This window comes from Engystomops pustulosus, chromosome 2 (genome assembly GCF_040894005.1).
Source record: "Engystomops pustulosus chromosome 2, aEngPut4.maternal, whole genome shotgun sequence".
Classification (NCBI taxonomy): domain Eukaryota; kingdom Metazoa; phylum Chordata; class Amphibia; order Anura; family Leptodactylidae; genus Engystomops; species Engystomops pustulosus.
Genome location: NC_092412.1, coordinates 3,222,598 through 3,248,638, shown reverse-complemented (window position 1 = coordinate 3,248,638; position 26,041 = coordinate 3,222,598). Strand labels below are relative to the sequence as shown.

General features: G+C 38.6%; 1 protein-coding gene across 1 annotated transcript in view; it reads left to right on the top strand.

Annotated features, from left to right (window-relative positions):
* The window catches only part of LOC140117139 (hydroperoxide isomerase ALOXE3-like), a 51,748-nt gene that overhangs the window by 19,403 nt on the left and 6,304 nt on the right, over window positions 1-26,041 (top strand). Inside the window, exons 2-6 of the mRNA XM_072133596.1 lie at window positions 19,857-20,061; window positions 20,701-20,782; window positions 20,885-21,007; window positions 21,209-21,312; window positions 22,471-22,631. Coding sequence (XP_071989697.1) covers window positions 19,857-20,061; window positions 20,701-20,782; window positions 20,885-21,007; window positions 21,209-21,312; window positions 22,471-22,631 — 675 coding nt within the window. The remainder of the gene's footprint in view (window positions 1-19,856; window positions 20,062-20,700; window positions 20,783-20,884; window positions 21,008-21,208; window positions 21,313-22,470; window positions 22,632-26,041) is intronic.

The window sequence follows — 26,041 nt, the reverse complement described above, 5'->3', positions numbered from 1 at the left end:
ACACACATACAACTCCTCACTCATACACACACATTTATATACTTATATACACACATACGGCTCCTCACTCATACACACACATTTATATACTTATATACACACATACAGCTCCTCACTCATACACACACATGTATATACTTATATACACGCATACAGCTCCTCACTCATACACACACATTTATATAATAATATATACACACATACAGCTCCTCACTCATACACACACATTTATATACTAATATACACACATACAGCTCCTCACTCAAACACACATTTATATACTTATATACACACATACAGCTACTCACTCATACACGCACATTTATATAATTATATACACACATACAGCTCCTCACTCATGCACACATATTGATATACTTATATACACACATACAGCTCCTCCCTTATACACACACCTTTATATACTTATATACACACATACAGCTCCTCACTTATACACACACCTTTATATACTTATATACACACATACAGCTCCTCACTTATGCACACATATTTATATACTTATATACACACATACAGCTCCTCACTCATACACACACATTAATATACATGTATACACACATACAGCTCCTCACTCATACACAAATATTTATATACTTATATACACACATACAGCTCCTCACTCATACACACACATTTATATACTTATATATACATACAGCTCATTACTTATATACACACATTTATATATTTATATACACATACAGCTCATTACTCATACACACATATTTATATACTTATATACACACATACAGCTCCTCACTCATACACACACATTTATATACTTATATATAAATACAGCTCCTTACTCATACAAACACATTTATATACTTATATACACACATACAGGTCCTCACTCATACACACACATTTATATACTTTTATACACACATAAAGCTCGTCACTCATACACACACATTTATATACTTATATACACACATACAGCTCCTCACTCATACACACACATTTATATACTTATATACACACATACAGCTCTTCACTCATACACACTCATGTATATACTTATATACACACATACAGCTCCTAACTCATACACACACATTTATATACTTATATACACACATACAGCTCCTCACTCATACACGCACATTTATATACTTATATACACATACAGCTCCTCACTCATACACACACATTTATATACTTATATACACATACAGCTCCTCACTCATACACGCACATTTATATACTAATATACACATACAGCTCCTCACTCATACACACACATTTATATACTTATATACACACATACAGCTCCTCACTCATACACACACATTTATATACTTATATACACACATACAGCTCTTCACTCATACACACACATTTATATACTTATATACACACATACAGCTCTTCACTCATACACACACATTTATATACTTATATACACACATACAGCTCCTCACTCATACACACACATTTATATACTTATATACACATACCGCTCCTTACTCATACACACATTTATATAATTATATACACACATACAGCTCTTCACTCATACACACATATTTATATACTTATATACACACATACAGATCCTCACTCATATACACTCATGTATATACTTATATACACACATACAGCTCCTCACTCATACACGCACATTTATATACTTATATCCACACATACAGCTCCTCACTCATACACACATATTTATATACTTATATACACACATACAGATCCTCACTCATATACACTCATGTATATACTTATATACACACATACAGCTCCTCACTCATACACGCACATTTATATACTTATATACACACATACAGCTCTTCACTCATACACACACATTTATATACTTATATACACACATACAGCTCCTCACTCATACACACACATTTATATACATGTATATACACATACAGCTCCTCACTCATACACACAAATTTATATACTTATATACACACATACAGCTCCTTACTCATACACACACATTTATATACTTATATACACACATACAGCTCCTCACTCATACACACATATTTATATACTTATATACACACATACAGCTCCTCAATCATACACACACATTTATATACTTATATACACACATACAGCTCTTCACTCATACACACACATTTATATACTTATATACACACATACAGCTCCTCACTCATACACACTCATGTATATACCTATATACACACATACAGCTCCTCACTCATACACACACATTTATATACTTGTATACACACATACAGCTCCTCACTCATACACACACATTTCTATACTTGTATACACACATACAGTTCCTCACTCATACACACACATTTATATACTTATATACACACATACAGCTCCTCACTCATACACACACATTTATATACTTATATACACACATACAGCTCCTCACTCATACACACTCATGTATATACTCATATACACACATACAGCTCCTCACTCATACACACACATTTATATACTTGTATACACACATACCGTTTCTCACTCATACACACACATTTATATACTTATATACACAATTACAGCTCCTCACTCATACACACATTTATATACTTATATACACACATACAGCTCCTTACTCATACACACATATTTATATACTTATATACACACATACAGCTCTTCACTCATACACACACATTTATATACTTAAATATACACACATACAGCTTCTCACTCATACACACACATTTATATACTTATATACACACATACAGCTCCTCACTCATACACACACATTTATATACTTATATACACATATACAGTTCCTCAATCATACACACACATTTATATACTTATATACACACATACAGCTTCTCACTCATACACACACATTTATATACTTGTATACACACATACCGCTCCTTACTCATACACACATTTATATAATTATATACACACATACAGCTCTTCACTCATGCATACATTTATATACTTATATACACACATACAGCTCCTCACTTATACACACACCTTTATATACTTATATACACACATACAGCTCCTCACTCATACACACATATTTATATACTTATATACACACATACAGATCCTCACTCATATACACTCATGTATATACTTATATACACACATACAGCTCCTCACTCATACACGCACATTTATATACCTATATACACACATACAGCTCCTCACTCATACACACATTTATATACTTATATACACACATACAGCTCTTCACTCATACACACACATTTATATACTTGTATACACACATACCGCTCCTTACTCATACACACATTTATATAATTATATACACACATACAGCTCTTCACTCATGCACACATTTATATACTTATATACACACATACAGCTCCTCACTTATACACACACCTTTATATACTTATATACACACATACAGCTCCTCACTCATACACACATATTTATATACTTATATACACACATACAGATCCTCACTTATATACACTCATGTATATACTTATATACACACATACAGCTCCTCACTCATACACGCACATTTATATACTTATATACACACATACAGCTCCTCACTCATACACACATTTATATACTTATATACACACATACAGCTCCTCACTCATACACACACATTTATATACTTATATACACACATACAGCTCCTCACTCATACACGCACATTTATATACTTATATACACACATACAGCTCCTCACTCATACACACATTTATATACTTATATACACACATACAGCTCTTCACTCATACACACACATTTATATACTTATATACACACATGCAGCTCCTCACTCATACACACACATTTATATACTTATATACACACATACAGCTCTTCACTCATACACAAACATTTATATACTTATATACACACATACAGCTCCTCACTCATACACACACATTTATATACTTGTATACACACATACAGCTCTTCACTCATACACACACATTTATATACTTATATACACACATACAGCTCCTCACTCATACACACACATTTATATACTTATATACACATACCGCTCCTTACTCATACACACATTTATATAATTATATACACACATACAGCTCTTCACTCATGCACACATTTATATACTTATATAAACACATACAGCTCCTCACTTATACACACACCTTTATATACTTATATACACGAATACAGCTCCTCACTCATACACACATATTTATATACTTATATACACACATACAGATCCTCACTCATATACACTCATGTATATACTTATATACACACATACAGCTCCTCACTCATACACGCACATTTATATACTTATATACACACATACAGCTCCTCACTCATACACACATATTTATATACTTATATACACACATACAGCTCCTCACTCATACACACACATTTATATACTTATATACACACATACAGCTCCTCACTCATACACACACATTTATATACTTATATACACACATACAGCTCCTCACTCATACATACATTTATATACTTATATACACACATACAGCTCTTCACTCATACACACACATTTATATACTTATATACACACATACAGCTCCTCACTCATACACACACATTTATATACTTATATACACACATACAGCTCTTCACTCATACACACACATTTATATACTTATATATACACACATACAGCTTCTCACTCATACACACACATTTATATACTTATATACACACATACAGCTCCTCACTCATACACACACATTTATATACTTATATACACATATCGCTCCTTACTCATACACACATTTATATAATTATATACACACATACAGCTCTTCACTCATGCACACCTTTATATACTTATATACACACATACAGCTCCTCACTCATACACACATATTTATATACTTATATACACACATACAGATCCTCACTCATATACACTCATGTATATACTTATATACACACATACAGCTCCTCACTCATACACGCACATTTATATACTTATATACACACATACAGCTCCTCACTCATACACACATATTTATATACTTATATACACACATACAGCTCCTCACTCATACACACACATTTTTATACTTATATACACACATACAGCTCCTCACTCATACACACACATTTATATACTTATATACACACATACAGCTCCTCACTCATACACACACATTTATATACTTGTATACACACATACAGATCCTCACTTATACACACACCTTTATATACTTATATACACACATACAGCTCCTCACTTATACACACACCTTTATATACTTATATACACACATACAGCTCCTCACTCATGCACACATATTTATATACTTATAAACACACATGCAGCTCCTAACTTATACACACACCTTTAAATACTTATATACACACATACAGCTCCTCACTTATACACACACCTTTATATACTTATATACACACATACAGCTCCTCACTTATGCACACATATTTATATACTTATATACACACATACAGCTCCTCACTCATACACACACATTAATATACATGTATACACACATACAGCTCCTCACTCATACACACATATTTATATACTTATATACACACATACAGCTCCTAACTTATACACACACCTTTATATACTTATATACACACATACAGCTCCTCACTTATACACACACCTTTATATACTTATATACACACATGCAGCTCCTAACTTATACACACACCTTTATATACTTATATACACACATACAGCTCCTCACTCATACACATACATTTATATACTTATATACACACATACAGCTCCTCAGTCATACACACACATTTATATACTAATATACACACATACAGCTCCTCACTCAAACACACATTTATATACTTATATACACACATGCAGCTTCTCACTCATACACGCACATTTATATACTTATATACACACATACAGTTCCTCACTCATACACACAAATTTATATACTTATATACTCACATGCAGCTCCTCACTCATACACACAATTATATACTTATATACACACATACAGCTCCGCACTCATACACACTCATGTATATACTTATATACACACATACAGCTCCTCATTCATACACACTCATGTATATACTTATATACACACATACAGTTCCTCACTCATACACACATTTATATACTTATATACACACATACAGCTCTTCACTCATACACACATTTATTTACTTATATAAACACATACCGCTCCTCACTCATACACACACATTTATATACTTATATACACACATACAGCTCCTCACTCATACACACACATTTATATACTTATATATACATACAGCTCCTTACCCATACAAACACATTTATATACTTATATACACACATACAGCTCCTCACTCATACACGCACATTTATATATTTATATACACACATAAAGCTCGTCACTCATACACACACATTTATATACTTATATACACACATACAGCTCCTCACTCATACACACACATTTATATACTTATATACACACATACAGCTCTTCACTCATACACACTCATGTATATACTTATATACACACATACAGCTCCTCACTCATACACACACATTTATATACTTATATACACACATACAGCTCTTCACTCATACACACACATTTATATACTTATATACACACAAACAGCTCCTCACTCATACACACACATATTTATATACTTATATACACACATACAGCTCCTCACTCATACACACACATATTTATATACTTATATACACACATACAGCTCCTCACTCATACACACACATTTATATACTTATATACACACATACAGCTCCTCACTCATGCACACACATGTATATACTTATAAACACACATACAGCTCCTTACTCATACACACACATTTATATACTTATATACACATACAGCTCCTCACTCATACACACTTTTATATACTTATATACACACATACAGCTCCTCACTCATACACACACATTTATATACTTATATACACACATACAGCTCTTCACTCATGCACACACATTTATATACTTATATACACACATACAGCTCCTCACTAATACACACACATTTATATACTTATATACATACATACAGCTCCTCACTCATACACACACATTTATATACTTATATACACACATACAGCTCCTCACTCATACACGCACATTTATATACTTATATACACAAATAAAGCTCGTCACTCAGACACACACATTTATATACTTATATACACACATACAGCTCCTCACTCATACACACACATTTATATACTTATATACACACATACAGCTCCTCACTCATACACACACATTTATATACTTATATACACACATACAGCTCCTCACTCATACACACACATTTATATACTTATATACACACATACAGCTCCTCACTCATACACACACATTTATATACTTATATACACACATACAGCTCCTCACTCATACACACACATTTATATACTTATATACGCACATACAGCTCCTCACTCATACACACACATTTATATACTTATATACACATACCGCTCCTTACTCATACACACATTTATATAATTATATACACACATACAGCTCTTCACTCATACACACACATTTATATACTTATATACAAACATACAGCTCCTCACTCATACACACATATTTATATACTTATATACACACATGCAGATCCTCACTCATATACACTCATGTATATACTTATATACACACATACAGCTCCTTACTCATACACACACATTTATATAATTATATACACACATACAGCTCCTCACTCATACACACACATTTATATAATTATATACACACATACAGCTCTTCACTCATGCACACATTTATATACTTATATACACACATACAGCTCCTCACTCATACACGCACATTTATATACTTATATACACACATACAGCTCCTCACTCATACACACATATTTATATACTTATATACACACATACAGCTCCTCACTCATACACACACATTTATATACTTATATACACACATACAGCTCCTCACTCATACACACACATTTATATACTTATATACACACATACAGCTCCTCACTCATACACGCACCTTTTTATACTTATGTACACACATACAGCTCTTCACTCATACACACACATTTATATACTTATATACACACATACAGCTCCTCACTCATACACACTCATGTATATACTTATATATACACATACAGCTCCTCACTCATACACGCACCTTTTTATACTTATATACACACATACAGCTCCTCACTCATACACACAAATTTATATACTTATATACACACATACAGCTCTTCACTCATACACACTCATGTATATACTTATATACACACATACAGCTCCTCACTCATACACACATTTATATACTTATATACACACATACAGCTCCTCACTCATACACACATTTATATACTTATATACACACATACAGCTCCTCACTCATACACACACATTTATATAATTATATACACATACCGCTCCAAACTCATGCACACATTTATATACTTATAACCACACATACAGCTCCTCACTCATACACGCACATTTATATACTTATATACACACATACAGCTCCTCACTCATACACACACATTTATATACTTATATACACACATACAGCTCCTCACTCATACACACATATTTATATACTTATATACACACATACAGATCCTCACTCATACACGCACATTTATATACTTATATACACACATACAGCTCCTCACTCATACACACACATTTATATACTTATATACACACATACAGCTCCTCACTCATACACACACATTTATATACATGTATACACACATACAGCTCCTCACTCATACACACAAATTTATATACTTATATACTTACATACAGCTCCTTACTCATACACACACATTTATATACTTATATACACACATACAGCTCCTCACTTATACACGCACATTTATATACTTATATACACACATGCAGCTCCTCACTCATACATACACATTTATATACTTATATACACACATACAGCTCCTCACTCATACACACATATTTTTATACTTATATACACAGATACAGCTCCTCAATCATACACACACATTTATATACTTATATACACACATACAGCTCTTCACTCATACACACACATTTATATACTTATATACACACATACAGCTCCTCACTCATACACACTCATGTATATACCTATATACACACATACAGCTCCTCACTCATACACACACATTTATATACTTGTATACACACATACAGTTCCTCACTCATACACACACATTTATATACTTATATACACAAATACAGCTCCTCACTCATACACACACATTTATATACTAATATACACACATACAGCTCCTCACTCATACACACACATTTATATACTTGTATACACACATACAGTTCCTCACTCATACACACACATTTATATACTTATATACACAAATACAGCTCCTCACTCATACACACACATTGATATACTTATATACACACATACAGCTCCTTACTCATACACACACATTTATATACTTATATACACACATACAGCTCCTCACTCATACACGCACATCTATATACTTATATACACACATACAGCTCTTCACTCATACACACACATTTATATTCTTATATACACACATACAGCTCCTCACTCATACACACTCATTTATATACTTATATACACACATACAGCTCCTCACTCATACACGCACATTTATATACTTATATACACACATACAGCTCTTCACTCATACACACACATTTATATACTTATATACACACATACAGCTCCTCACTCATACACACACATTTATATACATGTATACACACATACAGCTCCTCACTCATACACACAAATTTATATACTTATATACACACATACAGCTCCTTACTCATACACACACATTTATATACTTATATACACACATACAGCTCCTCAATTATACACGCACATTTATATACTTATATACACACATGCAGCTCCTCACTCATACATACACATTTATATACTTATATACACACATACAGCTCCTCACTCATACACACATATTTTTATACTTATATACACAGATACAGCTCTTCAATCATACACACACATTTATATACTTATATACACACATACAGCTCTTCACTCATACACACACATTTATATACTTATATACACACATACAGCTCCTCACTCATACACACTCATGTATATACCTATATACATACATACAGCTCCTCACTCATACACACACATTTATATACTTGTATACACACATACAGTTCCTCACTCATACACACACATTTATATACTTATATACACAAATACAGCTCCTCACTCATACACACACATTTATATACTTATATACACACATACAGCTCCTCACTCATACACACACATTTATATACTTATATACACACATACAGCTCCTTACTCATACACACACATTTATATACTTATATACACACATACAGCTCCTCACTCATACACGCACATGTATATACTTACATACACACATACAGCTCTTCACTCATACACACACATTTATATTCTTATATACACACATATAGCTCCTCACTCATACACACTCATGTATATACTTATATACACACATACAGCTCCTCACTCATACACACACATTTAAATACTTGTATACACACATACAGTTCCTCACTCATACACACACATTTATATACTTATATACACAATTACAGCTCCTCACTCATGCACACATTTATATACTTATATACACACATACAGCTCCTTACTCATACACACATATTTATATACTTATATACACACATACAGCTCCTCACTCATACACGCACATGTATATACTTATATACACACACAGCTCCTTACTCACACACATTCACTTATATACTTATATACACACATACAGCTCCTCACTCATACACACACATTTATATACTTATATACACACATACAGTTCCTCACTCATACACACACATTTATATACTTATATACACACATACAGTTCCTCACTCATACACACACATTTATATACTTATATACACACATACTGCTCCTCACTCATACACACACATTTATATGCTTATATACACACATACAGCTCCTCACTCATACACACTCATGTATATGCTTATATACACACATACAGCTCCTCACTCATACACACATATTTATATACTTATATACACATACAGCTCCTCACTCATACACACTCATGTATATACTTATATACACACATACAGCTCCTCATTCTTACACACTCATGTATATACTTATATACACACATACAGCTCCTCACTCATACACACACATTTATATACTTATATACACACATACAGCTCCTCACTCATACATACATTTATATACTTATATACACACATACAGCTCTTCACTCATACACACACATGTATATACTTATATACACACATACAGCTCCTCACTCATACACACACATTTATATACTTATATACACACATACAGCTCTTCACTCATACACACACATTTATATACTTATTTATACACACATACAGCTTCTCACTCATACACACACATTTATATACTTATATACACACATACAGCTCCTCACTCATACACACACATTTATATACTTATATACACATACCGCTCCTTACTCATACACACATTTATATAATTATATACACACATACAGCTCTTCACTCATGCACACATTTATATACTTATATACACACATACAGCTCCTCACTTATACACACACCTTTATATACTTATATACACACATACAGCTCCTCACTCATACACACATATTTATATACTTATATACACACATACAGATCCTCACTCATATACACTCATGTATATACTTATATACACACATACAGCTCCTCACTCATACACGCACATTTATATACTTATATACACACATACAGCTCCTCACTCATACACACATATTTATATACTTATATACACACATACAGCTCCTCACTCATACACACACATTTTTATACTTATATACACACATACAGCTCCTCACTCATACACACACATTTATATACTTATATACACACATACAGCTCCTCACTCATACACACACATTTATATACTTATATACACACATACAGCTCCTCACTCATGCACACATATTTATATACTTATATACACACATGCAGCTCCTAACTTATACACACACCTTTAAATACTTATATACACACATACAGCTCCTCACTTATACACACACCTTTATATACTTATATACACACATACAGCTCCTCACTTATACACACACCTTTATATACTTATATACACACATACAGCTCCTCACTCATGCACACATATTTATATACTTATATACACACATGCAGCTCCTAACTTATACACACACCTTTAAATACTTATATACACACATACAGCTCCTCACTTATACACACACCTTTATATACTTATATACACACATGCAGCTCCTAACTTATACACACACCTTTATATACTTATATACACACATACAGCTCCTCACTTATACACACACCTTTATATACTTATATACACACATGCAGCTCCTAACTTATACACACACCTTTATATACTTATATACACACATACAGCTCCTCACTCATACACAAACATTTATATACTAATATACACACATACAGCTCCTCACTCAAACACACATTTATATACTTATATACACACATGCAGCTCCTCACTCATACACACACATTTATATACTTATATACACACATACAGCTCCTCACTCATAGACACACATTTATATACTTATATACACACATACAGTTCCTCACTCATACACACAAATTTATATACTTATATACTCACATGCAGCTCCTCACTCATACACACAATTATATGCTTATATACAAACATACAGCTCCTCACTCATACACACATTTATATACTTATATACACACATACAGCTCCGCACTCATACACACTCATGTATATACTTATATACACACATACAGCTCCTCACTCATACACACTCATGTATATACTTATATATACATACAGCTCCTTACCCATACAAACACATTTATATACTTATATACACACATACAGCTCCTCACTCATACACGCACATTTATATACTTATATACACACATAAAGCTCGTCACTCATACACACACATTTATATACTTATATACACACATACAGCTCCTCACTCATACACACACATTTATATACTTATATACACACATACAGCTCTTCACTCATACACACTCATGTATATACTTATATACACACATACAGCTCCTCACTCATACACACACATTTATATACTTATATACACACATACAGCTCCTCACTCATACACGCACATTTATATACTTATATACACATACAGCTCCTCACTCATACACACACATTTATATACTTATATACACATACAGCTCCTCACTCATACACGCACATTTATATACTTATATACACATACAGCTCCTCACTCATACACACAAATTTATATACTTATATACACACATACAGCTCCTCACTCATACACACACATTTATATACTTATATACACACATACAGCTCTTCACTCATACACACACATTTATATACTTATATACACACATACAGCTCTTCACTCATACACACACATTTATATACTTATATACACACAAACAGCTCCTCACTCATACACACACATATTTATATACTTATATACACACATACAGCTCCTCACTCATACACACACATATTTATATACTTATATACACACATACAGCTCCTCACTCATACACACACATTTATATACTTATATACACACATACAGCTCCTCACTCATGCACACACATGTATATACTTATAAACACACATACATCTCCTTACTCATACACACACATTTATATACTTATATACACATACAGCTCCTTACTCATACACACTTTTATATACTTATATACACACATACAGCTCCTCACTCATACACACACATTTATATACTTATATACACACATACAGCTCTTCACTCATGCACACACATTTATATACTTATATACACACATACAGCTCCTCACTAATACACACACATTTATATACTTATATACACACATACAGCTCCTCACTCATACACACACATTTATATACTTATATACACACATACAGCTCCTCACTCATACACGCACATTTATATACTTATATACACAAATAAAGCTCGTCACTCAGACACACACATTTATATACTTATATACACACATACAGCTCCTCACTCATACACGCACATTTATATACTTATATACACACATAAAGCTCGTCACTCAGACACACACATTTATATAGTTATATACACACATACAGCTCCTCACTCATACACACACATTTATATACTTATATACACACATACAGCTCCTCACTCATACACACACATTTATATACTTATATACACACATACAGCTCCTCACTCATACACACACATTTATATACTTATATACACACATACAGCTCCTCACTCATACACACACATTTATATACTTATATACACACATACAGCTCCTCACTCATACACACACATTTATATACTTATATACGCACATACAGCTCCTCACTCATACACACACATTTATATACTTATATACACATACCGCTCCTTACTCATACACACATTTATATAATTATATACACACATATAGCTCTTCACTCATGCACACATTTATATACTTATATACACACATACAGCTCCTCACTCATACACACATATTTATATACTTATATACACACATGCAGATCCTCACTCATATACACTCATGTATATACTTATATACACACATACAGCGCCTTACTCATACACACACATTTATATAATTATATACACACAAACAGCTCCTTACTCATACACACACATTTATATAATTATATACACACATACAGCTCTTCACTCATGCACACATTTATATACTTATATACACACATACAGCTCCTCACTCATACACGCACATTTATATACTTATATACACACATACAGCTCCTCACTCATACACACATATTTATATACTTATATACACACATACAGCTCCTCACTCATACACACACATTTATATACTTATATACACACATACAGCTCCTCACTCATACACACACATTTATATACTTATATACACACATACAGCTCCTCACTCATACACGCACCTTTTTATACTTATGTACACACATACAGCTCTTCACTCATACACACACATTTATATACTTATATACACACATACAGCTCCTCACTCATACACACTCATGTATATACTTATATACACACATACAGCTCCTCACTCATACACGCACCTTTTATACTTATATACACACATACAGCTCCTCACTCATACACACACATTTATATACTTATATACACACATACAGCTCTTCACTCATACACACTCATGTATATACTTATATACACACATACAGCTCCTCACTCATACACACACATTTATATAATTATATACACATACCGCTCCTTACTCATGCACACATTTATATACTTATAACCACACATACAGCTCCTCACTCATACACGCACATTTATATACTTATATACACACATACAGCTCCTCACTCATACACACACATTTATATACTTATATACACACATACAGCTCCTCACTCATACACACACATTTATATACTTATATACACACATACAGCTCCTCACTCATACACACATATTTATATACTTATATACACACATACAGATCCTCACTCATACACGCACATTTATATACTTATATACACACATACAGCTCCTCACTCATACACACACATTTATATACTTATATACACACATACAGCTCCTCACTCATACACACACATTTATATACATGTATACACACATACAGCTCCTCACTCATACACACAAATTTATATACTTATATACTTACATACAGCTCCTTACTCATACACACACATTTATATACTTATATACACACATACAGCTCCTCACTTATACACGCACATTTATATACTTATATACACACATGCAGCTCCTCACTCATACATACACATTTATATACTTATATACACACATACAGCTCCTCACTCATACACACATATTTTTATACTTATATACACAGATACAGCTCCTCAATCATACACACACATTTATATACTTATATACACACATACAGCTCTTCACTCATACACACACATTTATATACTTATATACACACATACAGCTCCTCACTCATACACACTCATGTATATACCTATATACACACATACAGCTCCTCACTCATACACACACATTTATATACTTGTATATACACATACAGTTCCTCACTCATACACACACATTTATATACTTATATACACAAATACAGCTCCTCACTCATACACACACATTTATATACTAATATACACACATACAGCTCCTCACTCATACACACACATTTATATACTTATATACACACATACAGCTCCTTACTCATACACACACATTTATATACTTATATACACACATACAGCTCCTTACTCATACACACACATTTATATACTTATATACACACATACAGCTCTTCACTCATACACACACATTTATATTCTTATATACACACATACAGCTCCTCACTCATACACACTCATTTATATACTTATATACACACATACAGCTCCTCACTCATACACGCACATTTATATACTTATATACACACATACAGCTCTTCACTCATACACACACATTTATATACTTATATACACACATACAGCTCTTCACTCATACACGCACATTTATATACTTATATACACACATGCAGCTCCTCACTCATACATACACATTTATATACTTATATACACACATACAGCTCCTCACTCATACACACATATTTTTATACTTATATACACAGATACAGCTCCTCAATCATACACACACATTTATATACTTATATACACACATACAGCTCTTCACTCATACACACACATTTATATACTTATATACACACATACAGCTCCTCACTCATACACACTCATGTATATACCTATATACATACATACAGCTCCTCACTCATACACACACATTTATATACTTGTATACACACATACAGTTCCTCACTCATACACACACATTTATGTACATGTATACACACATACAGCTCCTCACTCATACACACACATTTATATACTTATATACACAAATACAGCTCCTCACTCATACATACACATTTATATACTTATATACACACATACAGCTCCTCACTCACACACACATTTATATACTTATATACACACATACAGCTCCTTACTCATACACACACATTTATATACTTATATACACACATACAGCTCCTCACTCATACACGCACATGTATATACTTACATACACACATACAGCTCTTCACTCATACACACACATTTATATTCTTATATACACACATATAGCTCCTCACTCATACACGCACATGTATATACTTACATACACACATACAGCTCTTCACTCATACACACACATTTATATACTTATATACACACATACAGCTCCTCACTCATACACACACATTTATATACTTGTATACACACATACAGTTCCTCACGCATACACACACATTTATATACTTATATACACAATTACAGCTTCTCACTCATGCACACATTTATATACTTATATACACACATACAGCTCCTTACTCATACACACATATTTATATACTTATATACACACATACAGCTCCTCACTCATACACGCACATGTATATACTTATATACACACACAGCTCCTTACTCACACACATTCACTTATATACTTATATACACACATACAGCTCCTCACTCATACACACACATTTATATACTTATATACACACATACAGTTCCTCACTCATACACACACATTTATATACTTATATACACACATACAGTTCCTCACTCATACACACACATTTATATACTTATATACACACATACAGCTCCTCACTCATACACACACATTTATATACTTATATACACACATACAGTTCCTCACTCATACACACACATTTATATACTTATATACACACATACAGCTCCTCACTCATACACACACATTTATATGCTTATATACACACATACAGCTCCTCACTCATACACACTCATGTATATACTTATATACACACATACAGCTCCTAACTCATACACACATATTTATATACTTATATACACATACAGCTCCTCACTCATTCACACTCATGTATATACTTATATACACACATACAGCTCCTCATTCTTACACACTCATGTATATACTTATATACACACATACAGCTCCTCACTCATACACACACATTTATATACTTATATACACACATACAGCTCCTCACTCATACACACACATTTATATACTTATATACACACATACAGCTTCTCACTCATACACACATTTATATACTTATATACACACATACAGCTCCTCACTCATACACACACATTTATATACTTATATACACACATACAGCTTCTCACTCATACACACACATGTATATAATTATATACACACATACAGCTCCTCACTCATATACACACATTTATATACTTATATACACACATACAGCTTCTCACTCATACACACACATTTATATAATTATATACACACATACAGCTCCTCACTCATATACACACATTTATATACTTATATACACACATACATCGCCTCACTCATACACACATTTATATACCTATATACACACATACAGCTCTTCACTCATACACACACATGTATATACTTATATACACACATACAGCTCCTCACTCATACACACTCATGTATATACTTATATACACACATACAGCTCCTCACTCATACACACACATTTATATACTTATATACACATACAGCTCCTCACTCATACACACTCATGTATATACTTATATACACACATACAGCTCCTCACTTATACACACTCATGTATATACTTATATACACACATACAGCTCCTCACTCATACACAAACATTTATATACTTATATACACATACAGCTCCTCACTCATACACACACATTTATATACTTATATACACATACAGCTCCTCACTCATACACACACATTTATATACTTATATACACACATACAGCTTCTCACTCATACACACACATTTATATACTTATATACACACATACAGCTCCTCACTCATATACACACATTTATATACTTATATACACACATACAGCTTTTCATCACCCACAGTTTATATACAGAGTCCATAGTCAGTGGGACTGCACAGAAGTACTTTCCGGATAACAGACAGGGGGAGTCCCCAGAATTGGGTCATATGAGTTATAGTTGGTTGCAGTTTGCGAATGTGATAGCTCTGCCTAAATAAATGAGTTTTAATAGAACGTTTGATGCATTGGGGGTTGGGTATTAGTCTCATAGAACATGTAGAGCATTCCAGAGAATTGGTGCAGCTCGGGAGAAGTCCTGGAGACGTGCAGCAGAGGTTAGAAATAAGGTAGAGATTAATCTAAAGTCACTGGCAGATGGAAGAGCACGGGAAGGCGATAGAAGAGAGATAGGGAGGAGCAGCACTGTGCAGAGCTGTGTGGATGAGGGTGATTATTTTATAGGAGACGGGCAGCCAGTGCAGTGACCGGCACAGACTGGAGGCATCTGTGTAGCGTTTGGTCTGATAGATGAGCCTGGCTGCTGCATTATGTATAGATTGTAGAGGAGAGAGATTAGGGAGTGGAAGATGATTAGTCGGGAGTTCCAGGAGTCTAGACGAGAGGGAATCAGAGTGACAATCAGTGTTTATAGGTTTCTTCATTTCTTCTTGTGTTCAAACATGACTCCCGTAAGATGTCACTGTGTCCGAATATGTGTGAAATATTCAAATATTCATCACAGAGAGAGACAAATGGTGGAGGAACCTTTGTAGAAGAAGTGATTGATGACCGTTGGGGTCTCGGACCCTTCCTGTCCACTCTTGAGGGAGTCGAGGAGCTTCATTAATGACCATGGCAGCTGCTTCCTCCTTCTTGTTGGCTTCAGGGATGACTGTTCTTACCCGTGGTCCATTCTCTATCTCTCCAGGTGTCTCACGTAGAGGTGGACACAGATCTGGACCTTGGGGAGCTGCAGGCTGTGCGACTCTACAAAGAGACTTACCTGATCCCGGTGCAGGACGCCTGGTACTGCCGCTATGTCCATGTCCTCTCCCCCGATGGGAAGCTCCACCAGTTCCCTGTGTACCAGTGGATCTCCGGCCAGACCAGTGTCCTGATCCCTCATGGGAAAGGTAGGTGATCCTCAGCAGGTGGGTAACCCTCAGTAACCCTCTACGGCTTACCCTGAATCTTCTTAGGACACCTGGCAATGAGTTATGTAATGTAACAAGAATTGGGCCAAGAATTCTTTCATTGTCCTGTGGTGGTCCAGGCAGATACATTGGGGCAGATTTACTTACCCGGTCCATTCGCGATCCTTCGGCGCGTTCTCTGTGGAGGATTCGGGTCCGGCCGGGATTCACTAAGGCAGTTCCTCCGACGTCCACCAGGTGTCGCTGCTGCGCTGAAGTTCGTCGGAGTTCACAGAAGTTCACCGTCCTAACGTGGGTGCAGGTAAGTGCGTGTCAAGCAACACTTTTTTTTTCTAAATGCGGCGGTTTTTCCAGAACCATCGGGTTTTCGTACGGCCACGCCCCCTGGTTTCCGTTGCGTGCATGCTGGCGCCGATGTGGCACAATCCGATCGCGTGTGCCAAAACCCTGGGCCAATTCAGGGAAAATCGGCGCAAATCGGATTCGGTTCCTTAGAAAATGACCCCCAGTGGGTCACATTTATTAAGTAGTTTGCACCAGTTTTCTGTCTGGCTTTGCACTGCGCTGGTTTTGGTAAATGTTGGCCAATGTCTACGGTGTGACCTGTTCTTCTATCAGGTCGTACATTGTGCCGGGGACCTGATAATATCTGCATGGAGGAATGGAAAGAAGAACTAGAGAAAAGCAGAGAAGTTTACAAGTGAGTGACCCCCGTTCCCTACAAGTGCCACCATCTTATGGGTTATGAGGGTCTCCACAACGTGTCCACCAGTCATGTAAAAACTGTGGTTATATTTCACAGGTGGAAGACTTTGGCTCCGGGGGCTCCACACTACATCGACGCGGAGAATGTTCGGGATCTTCCTGTCAATGAACAGTTCTCCGAGAGAGAGAAAAGCAGCTCGGATTTCCAGAAGGTTCTGTCGTAGGTTTTTAGAAAATACACTTCCCCCCCCAGCCATGGCCTACGACCAGCTGGATCTAGTATTTGATAGTCCTTGTGGACAATGGCCACTATATATAGAGACCAGACCCTGATATTGTCCTGGACTAGGAGGCCTTTGCTGTTTTGCTGGACTTATCTTCCACCTACCTCATACACTCACCTACCTCCGTTTCCTTACAGGGGATTCAAGGGAACACTAAAAGGTCTCCAGCGCTGCGCGGATTCATGGAAAAGTCTGGACGACATCAAGACCGTGTTTTGCCTCCACAGAACGGACATCTCTGGTGCGTCTCCTCTAAGTGACCTCTAGTGTTCTCCGGGAGATCTCTGCCTCTCTTCTCCATGGGTCTCCAGGCTTCTTCTTCTTCTTCTGATTTTGGTCTACACGATATGTCATATAAAAATATCATCAGGTCCTACTAGTACAAGAAGGTGTAGAGGAAGAGGTGGAGATGTCCGTGTAATGTCCTGGAGTTCTCGGCAAAGGGACCTAGTGAGTCCTATCACCCCAGTGAGCTTTCCCTAATTCAGAGATCCTGCCCTATAAATCCCCCGGGCGGGGGGGGGGGGGGTGCAGGGTATCACCCAACCACCAAGTGGCGAGAATAGACGTTTACACTGTGCGTCATTATATGTCTGTATGTATGTTAAGTTAAGGGTTAAATGTTTACATTATGTCTGTATCCTTTTGTATCTTTCCTGAGGCTTTGCAGGCTGTCATTGGCTGGCAGCCCAGAGTGTCTAGACAGTCTATAAAGACGGGCTGTGTCTGGAGTGGGGGTCTATGTTCTGAGATACTGCTGATTGCTGCTAGAGCTCACTGGAGATTATTGCCATCCAAGCTGACCAGGGCAGGTCCTAACTAGAGGACTTTTCTCCTGACACTCAGCCTCACAGGAAGGAGTTTGTCATCTGCTGCTGTTGGTGTTCTCTGAACTTTATGTTTACAACAACTTTGTCTTGTGTGTGTCCCTGGCCTGCTGCTAGCATCATGGGCCTCTCTCATCATCTACTGGGGATTGGTCCCTGACACCCGCAGTGCCCAAGGGGGAACCTTCACTGTCATGGTCAAGCAGACTGTACCCCCTGCCCCCACTTTAGCTGCTCCTCCCTTAGCCTATATCCTTAGGGAGGAAGTGGGAATGGGGGGGGGGGGTGTAGCCTAAGGTAGGGGGTAAGAATGTGGGGGTACAAGCTAAGGAGGAGGAGGGAATGTGGGGCTACAGGCTAAGGGAGGAGGTAAGAATGTGGGGGTACAGGCTAAGGAGGAGGAGGGAATGTGGGGCTACAGGCTAAGGGAGGAGGTTGTGAGGATGTGAGGGTACAGGACAGCGACTCTGGTCCTAGTTAATAGCTGCCCCCGTACATTATCAGACCCCCGTGTAGATGTTGCATCTGTAAGTAAGGACCTGACTATTCATGGTTATTTATTGATCCTCCAGACAAGGTCACCAGGGAATGGGATGATGACGCCTTCTTTGGTTCCCAGTATCTGAATGGATGTAATCCAATGGTGATCAGGAGATGTCAGAGGCTCCCAGACAACTTCCCAGTCACCAGCAGCATGCTGGCCGCCTCCTCAGACATCATGGAGGAGCTGGAGGTGAGATGTTATAGTGACCAGTGACTAGTAATTATATAATATAGAGCTTTCTTTCCTAGTGCTCTGCAATCAATCCCATGATGCCTCAACATAGCATCCGACTGGCAAATGGAAATCCATCCTGATAAACCAGGGACATTACTCATAGATCCAGGCACCGGGACTGTGGTATTTCCTTATGCTTCTTATCCATGGTTTCCTTTGTTCTTAACTTATGCTAATGAGCCAGAAGGGCTTTTGGTGGGAGGGGCATTATGAGAGCCCCTCTGTGCTGCAGCTTCCCATGCTGTTACATTTTTACCCCCTCCCCCCCTCGACCCTCAGCACTTCCCTCCTCCCTCTGTCTGCTGTAATCTCACATAGTGGCAAGGGGGAGTGCTCCTGTGCAGTGTAACAGCCTATGAAGCTGCAGTGCGGAGGTTACCTTCAGGCTCATTGGCATAATTTTGAACCTTCTTTTTAGCTGGAAGGCGGCCATGGATAACAAATATAAGAAGAACCCACAGTCCCGGTGCCTAGGAGTAATGTCTCTGATTTACCAGGATGGGTTTTGGTGGTAGATTTGAAGACCTTGTATAATCTCTGCCTGCTGGGAGGACAGTGTAATTATCCTGATGACCGTCAGCAGTCGCTGTATTAGGAGCGAGTAGACCCTCCTCTGGGGAACCTAGAAGTAAGATTGAGACATATGAGATGGGATCGAAATAAGAGGGGGATGTGACCGGGGGAGAGCTGGAGGGAGGAGGAGGAGAGGAGGAGGAGGAGAGGATACAATGAGGGGGATGTGACCGGGGGAGAGCTGGAGGGAGGAGGAGGAGAGGAGGAGGAGGAGAGGATACAATGAGGGGGATGTGACCGGGGGAGAGCTGGAGGGAGGAGGAGGAGAGGAGGAGGAGAGGATACAACGAGGGGGGTGTGACCGGGGAGAGCTGGAGGGAGGAGGAGGAGAGGATACAAAGAGGGGGATGTGACCGGGGAGAGCTGGAGGGAGGAGGAGGAGAGGATACAAAGAGGGGGATGTGACCGGGGGAGAGCTGGAGGGAGGAGGAGGAGAGGATACAAAGAGGGGGATGTGACCGGGGGAGAGCTGGAGGGAGGAGAGGATACAATGAGGTGGATGTGACCGGGGGAGAGCTGGAGGGAGGAGGAGGAGAGGAGGAGGAGGAGGAGGAGAGGATACAAAGAGGGGGATGTGACCGGGGGAGAGTTGGAGGGAGGAGGAGGAGAGGAGGAGGAGGAGGAGAGGAGGAGGAGGAGGAGAGGATACAAAGAGGGGGATGTGACCGGGGGAGAGCTGGAGGGAGGAGGAGGAGGAGGAGAGGATACAATGAGGGGGATGTGACCGGGGGAGAGCTGGAGGGAGGAGGAGGAGAGGAGGAGGAGGAGGAGAGGATATAAAGAGGGGGATGTGACCGGGGGAGAGCTGGAGGGAGGAGGAGGAGAGGAGGAGGAGGAGGAGAGGATACAAAGAGGGGGATGTGACCGGGGGAGAGCTGGAGGGAGGAGGAGGAGAGGATACAAAGAGGGGGATGTGACCGGGGGAGAGCTGGAGGGAGGAGGAGGAGAGGATACAAAGAGGGGGATGTGACCGGGGGAGAGCTGGAGGGAGGAGAGGATACAATGAGGGGGATGTGACCGGGGGAGAGCTGGAGGGAGGAGGAGGAGCGGAGGAGGAGGAGGAGAGGATACAAAGAGGGGGATGTGACCGGGGGAGAGCTGGAGGGAGGAGGAGGAGAGGAGGAGGAGGAGGAGAGGAGGAGGAGAGGATACAAAGAGGGGGATGTGACCGGGGGAGAGCTGGAGGGAGGAGGAGGAGAGGATACAAAGAGGGGGATGTGACCGGGGGAGAGCTGGAGGGAGGAGGAGGAGAGGATACAAAGAGGGGGATGTGACCGGGGGAGAGCTGGAGGGAGGGGTATGAGGGAGGAGGAGAGGATACAAAGAGGGGGATGTGACCGGGGGAGAGCTGGAGGGAGGAGGAGGAGAGGAGGAGGAGGAGGAGAGGATACAAAGAGGGGGATGTGACCGGGGGAGAGCTGGAGGGAGGAGGAGGAGGATACAAAGAGGGGGTGTGACCGGGGGAGAGCTGGAGGGAGGAGGAGGAGAGGAGGAGGAGGAGGAGAGGATACAAAGAGGGGGTGTGACCGGGGGAGAGCTGGAGGGAGGAGGAGGAGAGGAGGAGGAGGAGGAGAGGATACAAAGAGGGGGATGTGACCGGGGGAGAGCTGGAGGGAGGAGGAGGAGGAGAGGATACAACGAGGGGGATGTGACCGGGGGAGAGCTGGAGGGAGGAGGAGGAGAGGATACAAAGAGGGGGATGTGACCGGGGGAGAGCTGGAGGGAGGAGGAGGAGAGGAGGAGGAGGAGGAGAGGATACAAAGAGGGGGTGTGACCGGGGGAGAGCTGGAGGGAGGAGGAGGAGAGGAGGAGGAGGAGGAGAGGATACAAAGAGGGGGATGTGACCGGGGGAGAGCTGGAGGGAGGAGGAGGAGAGGAGGAGGAGGAGGAGAGGATACAACGAGGGGGATGTGACCGGGGGAGAGCTGGAGGGAGGAGGAGGAGAGGATACAAAGAGGGGGATGTGACCGGGGGAGAGCTGGAGGGAGGGGTATGAGGGAGGAGGAGGAGAGGATACAAAGAGGGGGATGTGACCGGGGGAGAGCTGGAGGGAGGAGGAGGAGAGGAGGAGGAGGAGGAGAGGATACAAAGAGGGGGATGTGACCGGGGGAGAGCTGGAGGGAGGAGGAGGAGAGAAGATACAAAGAGGGGGTGTGACCGGGGGAGAGCTGGAGGGAGGAGGAGGAGAGGAGGAGGAGGAGGAGAGGATACAAAGAGGGGGATGTGACCGGGGGAGAGCTGGAGGGAGGAGGAGGAGAGGAGGAGGAGGAGGAGAGGATACAAAGAGGGGGATGTGACCGGGGGAGAGCTGGAGGGAGGAGGAGGAGAGGAGGAGGAGGAGGAGAGGATACAAAGAGGGGGATGTGACCGGGGAGAGCTGGAGGGAGGAGGAGGAGAGAGGATACAAAGAGGGGGATGTGACCGGGGAGAGCTGGAGGGAGGAGGAGGAGAGAGGATACAAAGAGGGGGATGTGACCGGGGGAGAGCTGGAGGGAGGAGGAGGAGAGAAGATACAAAGAGGGGGATGTGACCGGGGAAAGCTGGAGGGAGGAGGAGGAGGAGGAGGAGGAGAGGAGGAGGAGGAGAGGATACAACGAGGGGGATGTGACCGGGGGAGAGCTGGAGGGAGGAGGAGGAGGAGGAGGAGGAGGAGGAGAGGAGGAGGAGGAGGAGGAGAGGATACAATGAGGGGGTGGGGACCCAATCTTTTAATAGAACTGACTGTAGTCAGAATAGAGACAATGGAGTTTTTACAATCACACGGGAGAAGCTAAAGGAACCTGTCACTGGGT